Genomic DNA, 13084 nt, shown 5'->3' with positions numbered 1-13084 from the left:
TTTGCGTTTAAATGCACCACTGGGTTTCTTCTTATCCATTATTTTAGTTTTCTAATTTATTTAAACAATACAATATTGGATTGTGCTCGAGTAGGTAGGTACTCACTGTTCACTGACGACGTTAAAAGTAAAATAAAAGGAAAGAGAAACACAATGATACGCTACAAGTGTCGTCGGGGAATCCCCGGAAGAAAAAAAATTATCACCGTTAGTGTTACCACATTTAACGGTGGAGACTGTAATGGTTGGCAACTGTTTGGCGACCTTTCAAGGTGCACTTGGCGCATTTTGTCATCCCGTCGGAGGGATGCGAGAGAGAGAAAGGTAGATGTATGTTTGATATAATCGGGAGAGGGCCGGCCAGGTGGCCGAGCGGTTAGCGTGCCTGACTGCGAAGCCATAGGCTGCGGGTTCGAATCCCGCTCTGGGCATGGATGCTTCTCTCTCTCTTTGTGCTATCCTCTGTTGTGTGTATGATGTGTGAATGTGGCCCACCCTATAAACGGGTTTGTGGCAGTGTGGCGTGGGCAAGGTGCCCACTGGGTAACGCGAAATGAGCAACAATTCTGGCATAGTATAGGCAAAGATTCAAAATTCAGTGCCTGCCATTGGAAAAAAAAAATAATAATCGGGAGAGGGTCTCCCTTGGTATTCTAAGAGCTGGAAGCTCTTACTGGAAAACGATGCCTATTTCTTTTGTTTTTAAATAAAGTTTTATTGTTTTAAAAATCTGGCCTGCTTATTTATTGGAATGGAAAGGCATTACAGAGACCATGAGCGATCTCCTGCCCGCGGACCTGAATTAATGTACCTACTGCATGTGACTTGCATTTTTCACGATATTTCGAGTTATACAATGAGCTGTAGCCGAAATCTATAGATTTGACACGATTTATTGACTTAACGGACATCAATATGAGTGGTAAAATCAAATAAAATTGAACCACTATATTGACCAGTACAAAAAAGTTTATTGACATTAGCTTACTTACACCTGATACAGCATTAATTTTTAACCGTTCTGGAAAAAAAATCTTAACTCAAATTCACAATAAAACGCACATCGATGAATAATAAAGCGCACATATCACTATCAGTCAAATTGACAACACTGCCAACCTACAGAAAGAATTTAGGGGAATTCCCTAGGCATAACTTTTGAATTTCTCTCAACTGAGTTGTCATGATTAAAGTGGGATTGCAACTTGTCATATTTATTTTGAAAATGGGAGAAATTTCCAAAAGTTCAGTTCGATCGAGATTTCTGGTAAGGATTCGAGGGCCCCCTGAGCTTGAGGGCCCCGGGGCACTGCCCCGCCTAGCCCCTAGGTAGCTACGCCACTGACTCCACAGATTCAAAGCAGCAACTTGTCTGTTAAGATAATTGAAAACATACTATGTTGAGTTCAGATCAGAATATTTGGATGGCTCGTCTCTCCAATAAATACATTCTAGGAAATCCTCAGCTTGATGAGGTCCATGTGGCTGCACGCTGCTGTCATTAAAATGAAAACAAAACCAAATAAATTCCTAAAAAGCAACACAAAGCCCCAAGATCACATCTCAATACTAAAACTAACAACGTGACCTCTTTCAAAAACATGGAGGGTCTTTGGGGAGCGGTTATCCAGCAAAGGGACAAAGAGAAGGGGTTATTCAACATAATGCCTTCTGAGACAATCAAATATCTGCTTCCATAATGGTCATAAAAAGACCAACCAAAAACACATGATGTGCCCTCTATTGTTTGAGAAATTTGTCATTTTTGAGCAGCAAGCATACAAGAAAGAGAAGAAAAAATTCCTGAGGATTTTGGATGTTTTTCCTGCGATATCCAAATTTTTAATTCATTCTTTTTTCTTTTTTTTATTTCTCTTTTCTTCAAAAGAGATGTTATTTTCCTTGTCAATAAAAAAATGTTGCAAGTATGCCCAACCCTTATGCCCTCAAAAGTGAATGCCATTGTTCACTTTTTTGTGAAGTTTCTTCTCTTACTACCCAGAACTTAGTAGTTTAGTTTCAGACTTATACTAACCTCATTTTTCATCAACAATCTTTAACTAAACATAAGTGTTCATTTGGAATAGATGCTGATTTTTCAGAGAAAATTGCACATGCTCATGCTTTTTATCAACTATTAACCAACACAGGTCAGGACAACTTGTAAACTGTTCAATTTGATAAATCAGAGTATTTTTTTGTATTTATTTATTTATTAATGATGAATTTTTATTCATAAATTTATTATAAACATGATTTTTTTTCAAATTTCTAAATTTAATTTCTAAGCATAAAATTTAATAGCAATATCTCACAGAATTACTTTTTAAAAATTTACCTCTGTTCAGCAAACAGAATTATTGAAAAGCTATAGTGATTCAATACATTTCTGTTGTTAATAAAGTTCATAAATTAACTAATAAAACAAGACAGTTTTATTCAAATACATTTTATTCAGGTAAAATGGTAAATCAATAACAATAAGGAAAAGTTAAGAGAGTATTTAATTTTTAATTAAACAATTATTCTAATTAAATAACTTAAACATTTTAAATTTCAAAAAAAATTCATTCATTGAAATTATAAACATTAAAATCTGTCAATATAAAATATAATAAGTTTAATTCCACAGAGTATTTTTAATATGTTCAGTCATTGAATTGTTTAAAACATAGACAATAATAGTGACATATTTCTTTTTGTTTGAGCAATTTAATTTTTTGTACTGCCATCTGCAGCATTTCAAAATTTTAATGAAATTATAAAATCTAATTATAACATAATAACGCTTATAAATATGAAAGGGAGTTCTTAACTTCTTTAATTATAATTTGACTAAACGGTTATATTTGGTTTATATCTCTCCCTGAGAATGCGGTGGAATGAAAATTACAGTTTATAGCCAGGGTAGTCGGAATACAAGTAATTGTATAATGTATATAAATTATTTTCCTAATGTTATATATAGAAAAATCTTTTATTAGTAAATAAATGGGATTTTTATTTCAACCATAAAATTTTAATCTATGCATTATTGTCATTCAAATAATGTTATCATGAAAATAAATTGTTCAATAATACTTGACTTCGTAAAATAAAAATATAATACGAATGTAAGATACAGTAACTCATGGGAATGTTTAAAATAAAATACAAATCATAAAAAAAGCAAATTTTAGAATATTTCAGTTTGACCACAAAACAAAAACGAAAAAAGTATAAGCAGTAAATTGCATAATAAAGCTCTTAATCAAATTATTCAGACAAACAAAAAAATTAATTTAAAAAAAAAATAAAGTTTTTGATCTGTAATAAATAAAATCAGATCTACTGAACAAAATCAACAATAAATAAAATAAATTTTAAAAATACATACATTTTGGGAAAATATAGGAAAAAAAGAGATTTCTAGGTTAATATGAAATAGTAAAACTCTTTCAAATGGACGGATTTTAAAGAAAAGAAAATATCAAAAAGGTACTTCATCATTAACAGAAAACTGTACAAAAAATGGAATACAACAATGCACAAAGTGGACGGATATGAACGCACTGAAGCACTCCTTACAAAAAAGTATGTATGACTGTGATACACTATATGATAAGTCATAAAAGGAGGTACATAAAAAAGTTATTTATTTAGAATGTTCATAAAATAATGTTTCAACCATAGAATAAAAAGTAGATAAAACTGCTATATTTATTACATTTGACACTAAGATCTAAAAAAAGCATACTTATTTTTAAGCTCTCTGAAAATTAAATATTTGTTTTATAATTTACCAAATAGTAATGCCACATAGCTTTCGAAATGCTATTTACATATAATAAAAATAAGAAAATTTATTATTAACATTAAAGCAAACATTTGTATACTTCTATGTATATTAAAGATGTTTTGATGATTATATATAAGTGTATGTGTGCTTAGATGTATAATTTTTAAAATTGTAAAATTATAATACACACAATATAACAATATACATGCAAAGATATTCTGTTTATCAAAAGGCTGGCTTAGTATAAAACTATTGCATAGTGACTAGCTGTGGGAGAAATATAACTTGAATATTTTGTATCTGCACATATACAAATAACTATATGCATACACAGCTTAAATTTGACATATATGGTCCCTATAATCATTGCAAAATAGGTACATTTTCTTATTATATTCGCCATACAGCTCACCTCAAAATAAATTCCTTAAAAAATTAAAATCTCAATATCATTTTATTAATTTAAGTAATATGATTAATCATGAAGACTAAAAAAAATAACAAATTAGCGAAGATAATAATGATTTCAAGAATATCTATACACTTAAAATATTATTAAATAATATTACAAGTAAAAATTGCAGTAAATTTCAAAATATATAGTATATCTTATTTATACTTATATTTATTTATATGAAGTGAAAAAGTCTATCTAAACAAATTTTTGATAGCTTAAAGCAAAAAGTATTGTAGTCCCATATATTTTTCTATCATACTTGACAAATGAATTAATGCCGTTTACTGTTCACTTTACAATAAAAGAATATAAAAATTTTATGTAAATTATGATTTGAATTCTATTATGATTAAAATTCATAAATTACTCTAAGTTATGAAATCTATAAAAATTTATGTAACTTGAAATTAAATATAGAGTTTCAACAGAAAAGTAAATAAAAAACTAATTGAATAAATGTGAATTCTCATTAAATCAAATACTAAAACTAATTAAAAAATGTCATGCCATCTTTCAGCAAAATAAAGATATTTATTAACTCATTATTATATTGGGAAACTGAAACATCTAAAAAGGAATTTCGAAATATGTAAATTTCCAAACCAGATGCAAAATAATAGCACTGACATATAAAACAGATAATAAAAAAAACTCCAAAATATGAATATCAAAAATCAAAATATTTCATTGTCATAAAAATCACTCGGTTATAAAGAAAAATGTACAAAATTTATCACTAGTTCCATTACCAACAATAACTATATCCATGAGATTTCCCAATTGTTTCAAAATGAATATGCTTAGAAAAAAACTTATGAATTTTTGTGAAAAATAGATGACTGATGTTTTAAAACACAGACATAATACAAAAGAAAAAACAATGAAAAATTAGAACACACTGCAAAGGCACTTGTATAAAAATCACAGTTTTTTGTTTAAAGTTAACCTTCCAGACCTATAAGGAAAAAAAAATTTAAGTCACTAAGAAATTGACATAATCAATATATATTAAGAGAAAATAAAAACCACATACCAAATACAAAATGATGCTTAAATATAAGGAAAAATGTAATTGATATACAAATTCCAGATTCATAATTAATGAGAGATGCAACACTTTTTCGATATGATGCTGAAGCCTCACCTACAGAAATTTAAATAAATTAAAATCTACTAACTTTTAATAAAACAAATTAAATTTATTGCACTATTGATACACATTTTTAGAATTGACAAGAAATCAGCAAAATATTTACAAGAACGAATTAAAATAGAAATATAGTCTAAAGCAAGGTCTTATTAAATTTTCTAAGAAGTAAATTTGAAAATGCAAAAACTTTCATTCATAATCTATAAATACTTTCATCCAAGTCATGTGATATTTTAATAATAAAATTTAATATTATATTGCTTTATATTGGCTTTTCTTCTCCCTGAGAGTAAAATTACATAAATAGTTAGTACTGTACTCAAATATCAAAATGAATCTAAATTATCAATATTCGATAAATTCATATCATTTTGATACTTATATAATATTTTATTAAAGTGTAATATTATATAAGTGTAACATTACATTAAAGAGGTAAAAGTGCAGATTAATTAAACTAGTATAAGTCTTTTAATAAATGTTTAATCACATTTGCATACATTACTTGTTATAAAGCATAGGATTAAAATATATGAAATTCCTTCTATTATTATTTTATTTAACTAATGAAGATATTTATTTTATATTATCCTCTAATAAATGAACATATAAGTAAAAGAAATTATTTAAGGGTATTTATTTTCTTAATCATTTAAATAATATGAATTTCATTTTATTGCATATTTTTAAGTTTTCAAACAAAATCCTCTTCAAAGGAAGCTAATCAACAAATAAAGACTTGTAAACACAAATTTTATGGGTCATGAGAATCTTTGATAGATAAATCCTTCCTCATCATTTGGAGGTGCTTAAATGAGTTACAATAAATCTATTGCTAATTTATTAACTTTTTAATGATGATCATTAATTTTCCATTTAACATGAGATGGCAAGAGAAAACGTGCAACAAATAAGAAATTACAGTATTATGAAAAAACAACAAGATTCATACATAAAAAGGAAATAAAATTCCAGTTCAGGGATAAATTTAAATACAAGGACAACTAATTACAGCTTATTTATCAGTCTATATCTAGGCACAAAAAAAAAACCGTTTGAAAATTGACTTCTGAGCAGTAGGGATAAAACAAAATAGAAAGGTTTGATCAAATATGCTCAATATTCATAAAAGTGAAATCAGTAATTTAGAAAAATTAAATAAAACTGCAAAAAAAGAAAGAAAAAAGGCCAAATAAATTGCTAAAACTGGCAATTTAACTGGCATTTTTGCAGTTTAATTTCTTATAACTTTATAAAAATGAATTAGTGAATGTTTGAAAAAACTTAAATTACTACTATCAATTTTCTTTAATCAATATCTTTAAAAGTCTCATTTTATGAGTTTTCAATCACTTTAAAAAGTACATGATAGAAAATATTCTTATTTTAAACAGGCAAAAATTCAACTATCAACAATAAAAAGAGTAAAAGTTTATTATAAATGCTACTTTGTTGGTTTTACAATGCAACTTTAGTTTTTTTAATTTATAAATATTAAAAAACAATCGTCAAAAAATACCACTTTTGATTTAATTTAACATAATTTTAAAATACTACAAGAAAATTATACAAACCAATTTTAAATTCCCGAACAGGAGATGACATTTTGCCATCACCTCCATTACTGAAAGCTAGAACCCTAAGCTTGTAAACTTTGCCCATAGTAAGGCCAGATACTACAACTTCCAAGTCATTTCCATCCAAATATCTGTAAACTTCTTTTGCACTTGTCATATCTTGGTCAGATTCCCAATAGCGAACCTGAATTCAAAATAATGAGTTTCATACTTGTAAGTTTCTGGTCATTACATTGCTACTTTAATTTGAAAACAATAAAAAAAAATGAAATGAAAATTATTTATCTTTCAAAACAACTACATATATAGTATACAGTACAGCTTTTATATTTATCTTATAAAAGATTTATGCTTTTTTTTTCGGTTATGTATACTAACAGCCAAAAACGAGAAGAAGTTATAAAATATAGTTTCTGGACACTTTTGTACAACACTCTAGATATCTAAAATATGTACAAGATGAATCAGCTATTGTTTTAGAACAGTCTATCTAAACAAACAAAATAAACTGACATTAAGCAAAAAAGTTATGAAAGCTTATTATTAATTAAATTTCAAGTTTTTTATAATTTACTTTTCGTCATATATTGGACTGATTTCTATGAAGCAGCAAATATTAGTACGATAAAGTAAGCAATATTATCAGGGATTCTAGGCGAATTTTTTTTCTACAGTTAAGCTAGATTTTTCACTCAAACGGTTTATCATTTGTCCATTAAAATAGAGTATAAAAAAAAAATTTAAGAAGTCAAATTATATTTTATTAACATCAAAAGAAACATTATGATTAATTCAATAGCAGTGATATTTTATAAGAAAAGAGTTACTTTTACCTTGTATCCTTTTATTGGTTCTTCTTCAGTTGATGGTAATACACCTCGCCATGATACTGAAACACTAGTTGGGCTGATTCTTTCAACTCTGACATTTGTTGGTGGTCGTAATGGAGCTAGAAAATATCAAATTAACAGGACAAAATAAAATTTGGGAAGGTTTGATTTAAAATTTAAAGAGTATTTTTTTAAGCATTTAGCTTGTTTTCTTTTTCTTTTAAAAAAAACACTGAGGTAGTCACATAATTAATTAAGTTTAGAAATAAATTATAGTTTTTCTACTTTGCATTTGTTACTAATGTAAAACTGGTTGTTGGTTTGTTAAGGAAAATGAAATGACACGAATATTTTCCTTTTCAACTTTTTCTAAAAGTGTATCCATAAACCACATTTGAAAATTTTATTATTGTAAAAATACAAAAAGGAACATTTAAGGCTCTGTTAAGGAATAATTAATATTATTTGGGAAAAAAATTTTATAATTAAACAGTGCTGTACTATTTTTTTTAAATTACTTTTTCAATGATAATTTATTTTTCAATAATAAAAAAATACTATCAACTTAAAAAACAACCAGAGATTTCCTAAAACACTTTGAAATGTACATTAAAAAAATACTATTTACATACATTTTCAATATATTTGAAATCTTGTGAAAATATTATTTTAGCTTAAGATAAAAAGAATTTATAACAATAAAAAGAATTTAACTCCACTGCCAAACTAAACTTGAAATAGAAGGAATTTTTTAGAATGTTCTTGTAAATCACAGTGTTGGAAAGCCTGATTTGAGATAATCTTTTAAAAATTATTTTTCAGTTCTACATTAATTAAGAAAGTTTTATTCGTTTGAAGTTTAAAAAGTAAGGATTACTCACTTGACTTATAGAAAATGAATTTAAGCGAAATTAAATAAAAAAAAATTCTATATGATTTATCATGATCAAAAGTTTATCAATATATGAAATGATCAGAAAGTCCTTTTTTTCTGAGGTATAAAGATTTCAATGTTAAAATAATGCTATCTTCTTTGCAAAGGGTCTGCAACATCTATATATATATTTCTCTTACACGGCGATAAAAAAAAAAAGTCTCATTACAACTCCCCAAATGGCAACGCTAGAAAATCGTCCAATGATTGCCGCTAAAAATGTCACATGAGGTGGCTCAACATATAGCGTCTTTAAAAACGGAAACTGAAATAACCAGAGAGAGCATTCTCGCCAAATGTGATCTCTTCCGAAATTCACCCTATCAGCTGCAGCAATCTCATACTATTAAGCTAGGCAGAAGTGAGTAGTCTTTGTCGATAGATCTCTATTTTAGTATTTTGTCGAAGGCAGTTTTTTTCACGGATTTATATATTACGAATTTATTTGACATTTTTTATTCCTATAATACATTTGATTCCATCGGACAACAACATGTCATTTTCTTTTAAAAGAAAACAGTTCCCAGTACGTCTAGCTTTCTCAATGACTATAAATAAGTCACAAGGCCAGATTTTTGAAAGAATCAGTTTAGTTTTGACTAAACCAGTTTTTAGTTATGGGCAACTTTATGTTGGCCTCTCCAGGGTAAGATCATTTGTCAGCCTAATAGGGATAGCTCCAAGTCCAGAAATTTACAATTGTGTGTTTAAGAAAGTTATTAATCTTTAATAATTACTTTTTTGCTGCAAATTAATGTTTAGTTTCTGCAAGTTTTTCTTTTCTATGTCAAAGTTCTAAGACTTATACTAATGTTTTTAACAAAGTTGTGAATCGTTCATGGTTACTATTTTTTAAAAACATAATGTTTTGTTTATGCAGGTTTTTCCATTGCAATTCACTTATTTCAATTTTTAATTGACTTAATTATAGACAAAATTTTAACCTTTTTAAAGAGATATCAGTTTTAGAAATTTTATCTTAAGATTTTAGACTATAGCACATTTCTAATAGGTTTAACGAATTACATGTCACTTATTTGAATTCAAATTTATTTTAATGACTTAGTATTTACTAAAAAGATGTAATTTTTCTTTTAAAAAAAATTTGTTATATGGATTTGAATGATTGTTTTGAAGTCTTAGAATTTTGCGTATTTGCAACGTACCTAAGTTATTAGCGAGCGAAGCAAAACATATAAGCTTGCATAGCAATTTTCGGAGGTTGGCGAGCGTTAGCTAACAGGGGGCGCAGCCCACTAGTTATAATTATTATTATTGAAAACTTAGATTTCTGGACATCTTACTTATTGAGATTTTGTAATGTGATAAAATGATTATAAGATAATAAAATTTTAAGAATTCTATTGATATTTAATTTCCATAAAATATGCTTTGATAAGCTTTTAATAATTGTCTTTAAAGTAATTTTCTGACAAGATAACCCAAATAATATTAACAAGAATCTAATGACAGTAGAGAGATTTATTAGTTTAGCATCATTAAGGGGCCGTTCAAAAAGTACGTACATCACAAAGGGGGGAGGGGATTTGCAATTTTTTGCGGTTTTGTAGGGGGAGGAGGTATTATACAAAGTACGTACATTATAAGCATACACCAAATTTAAATTTGACTTTTTCCTACACATGTATTATACATATGTTTGTTCTTGTATTTCTTTCCCAAATCATTATTAGTTTAGATTTATTAGTTTAGCATCGTTAAGGGGCCGTTCAAAAAGTACGTACATCACAAAGGGGGGAGGGGATTTGCAATTTTTTGCGGTTTTGTAGGGGGAGGAGGTATTATACAAAGTACGTACATTATAAGCATACACCAAATTTAAATTTGACTTTTTCCTACACATGTATTATACATATGTTTGTTCTTGTATTTTATTTCCCACGGCGACCACTTGTTAGAATGAGTAAATCAGTTCTCAAAAAAAGTTGTCTCGTAAAATAAAAAACTGCAAACACCAAACTTTCCCCGAAACGTTTTCTGGTACCGGGTGAAAACATCCTCCTCCAATCACAGCACTGCTGCCGCGAAATCCAAAACCTCTCCACCTTCCATTTTGCGGGCACCCCCATCATTCTTCCCTTCCCTCCCTCTCCATCCCATACACCGGCTGCTCGCTAGTGAGCTTGATCTCCCACTCCCTAAATGTAAGTGTACGGCCCCACATCGGAAAAGCAATTTCCCAGTGAAAACATTCATTAAAGTGTCATTTTATCCGGAGTTCATAATTTCCCCATGACGTATTAAACAGAGTTTGTTAACACTAAATCCAATGCAAATCAATCGGGACTTGAAAAAAAGCGCCGAAATAACCGGAGTGACGAATTAAGCGAGTGTCAAATTATCGAGGTCAGACTGTAGTAATTTTTGATGAAATCTTTTTAGACTAAACATAATTTATTTCTCTTTCTATGTAGCAGGTAATTATAAATTTATATAACAGCTTTTTAGTCATATTATAAATGCATATAATTTTATTTTACTTATTTTTTCATTATTTTTATCATTTTATGTGATAAATTTTACAATGGATAAAAACAAGAAATTCCAAGAGTTATTTGCACAATACAAGCTTGTTTTTCCTGAATTGAAACGTGGAAAATCACAACAGATTGCAAGTGATTTTTGGAATGATGTGAAAACCAGTGACAAATTTGAAGTAAAGGCCGATCAAAAAAAATGTGATTTATGTCTTCTAGCAAAAAAGAAGAGAAACACACTTGATTCATTCCGGATAATGGTATAATAATACAAATACTTGACTTTATGTGATATTGTTTTTATTTTATGTTCATTTAATTAAATTCTTCGGTTTACTGTAAATTAACATAATATCTTTTTCAGAATACACAAAATCAAAATGCAACAAAATCTTCTGTTAATTCGAATGTGAATAGTAACAAAGCCAGCACAAGTGAGGCATCATCTTCAAACGAAACCAACAACCTTTGCCAGGATGAGCCTAATAAAAAGCCTAAATCTCATGAGCCTAAATCTCAAGAAATCATAATTTTGGAAAGTGAAGTGCAAACACTGAAAAAGAAGCAAAATGCGAATTTGCTGAAAGAAGGAGAAGCAAAAGAGTTGAAAGAAAAGAGGGACTTAGTGCAAGAAAAGATAAGTAAATTAGAAAAATCAAAGAAAGAACAAGAACATGCAAAAAAAACAGATCTAACTTTAAAAGAAAAATTGCTCAAATTTCCAAAAGTGACAAGTCTGCAACGCCATTGATAAGAAAAAAGAAAGGAAGACCTACCGTTGAAGAAAATCAGCCTGATCTCTTCAAAACTATTATTGAAATTGCGACTTATGGAAGTGCAGCTGATCCAAAGCGCAGAACAGAAACGATTAATTCTATTAAAACATTAGACGAATTGACTAATGTTTTGAAAACTCAATATGGTTATAATATAAGTAGATCTGGCGTTTATTTACGATTATTACCAGGACAATCAAATTCAGGAGAAGGAACACGACATATTCAAACAGTTCCAGTGAAACTGGTGAAAGCACAAAATGAAACTCACAAAACCCATATGGATTCCAAGTTTGCAGCTGCAACTATACAAAATTTGGAACTGTTGGCATCAATTTTGGGTCCAAATGAGGTTTTTTTCATAAGCCAGGACAAAACCCGAGTGCCAATTGGGATAACTGCTGCAAACAAGCAGTCGCTATTACTGATGCATGTAGAATATCGTGTTAAATTACCGGACCACGACTGGATAGTAGCTCCATCTCACAAGCTCATTCCTTCCGTGTACGCTCTTATCAAAATCGAAAATTTTCAAATACAAAAAAGAAGTGCAGTGACATACTAGGGAACGACTTATACAATTATAAGATCTTCACAAATTTAGAGAAAAAGATCTAACTTGGCAACCTAAGCACGTGAGAAATAACCAATATCTACTACTAATCGTTAAGTGTAACGATGAATCCTGTTGTTCTAAATTTCGGAGTTCAATTCTTAAGCTTGTGCCTAACAGATTTTTAACAGCGCCTGTGCCCATAGCACAAACTGAAGATGGACTTGATATTAATAAACCACGAGGAACTTTTCCATCAGTATTTTTATCTCAAACGTTAGACCACATCTCAAACGTTAGCAATTGTAAAAGCTGCTGTTAATCAAAAAATAGGTTTGAACTCCATCACAGAAATACCATACGATGCAGCATGCCCATTGGTAGAAGGTGATATCAAACATAAAATTTGTCCTACTTGTGGTACATATTTAGCATCTTTAGCTTGTTTGAAAGATCACAAGAAAATATGCAAATCTTCTTTGCAAATCAACAAAGTAAAACCAGTTCGTGTAGCAGCTCGTCGACAGAAAG

The 13084-nt window shown here is 29.0% G+C and overlaps 1 protein-coding gene across 2 annotated transcripts in view; it reads right to left on the bottom strand.

Moving 5' to 3' along the window:
- Window positions 1-2433: 2433 nt before the first annotated feature.
- Cont (Contactin) overlaps window positions 2434-13084 on the bottom strand; it is a 73333-nt gene continuing 62682 nt past the window's right edge. For both annotated transcript variants that reach the window (XM_016056955.4, XM_016056956.5), the window contains exons 21-24: window positions 7796-7911; window positions 6960-7146; window positions 5269-5379; window positions 2434-5190 (exon numbers count right to left, since the gene is read on the bottom strand). In XM_016056955.4, coding sequence (XP_015912441.2) covers window positions 5177-5190; window positions 5269-5379; window positions 6960-7146; window positions 7796-7911 — 428 coding nt within the window. In that variant the 3' untranslated portion in view covers window positions 2434-5176. The remainder of the gene's footprint in view (window positions 5191-5268; window positions 5380-6959; window positions 7147-7795; window positions 7912-13084) is intronic.

Source organism: Parasteatoda tepidariorum, chromosome 11 (assembly GCF_982258835.1).
Source record: "Parasteatoda tepidariorum strain Cologne lab strain chromosome 11, Ptep-v5.0, whole genome shotgun sequence".
NCBI classification, from domain to species: Eukaryota; Metazoa; Arthropoda; class Arachnida; order Araneae; family Theridiidae; genus Parasteatoda; species Parasteatoda tepidariorum.
Note: the sequence above shows the minus strand (reverse complement) of the source record. Positions and strands in the feature narration are given on the sequence as shown.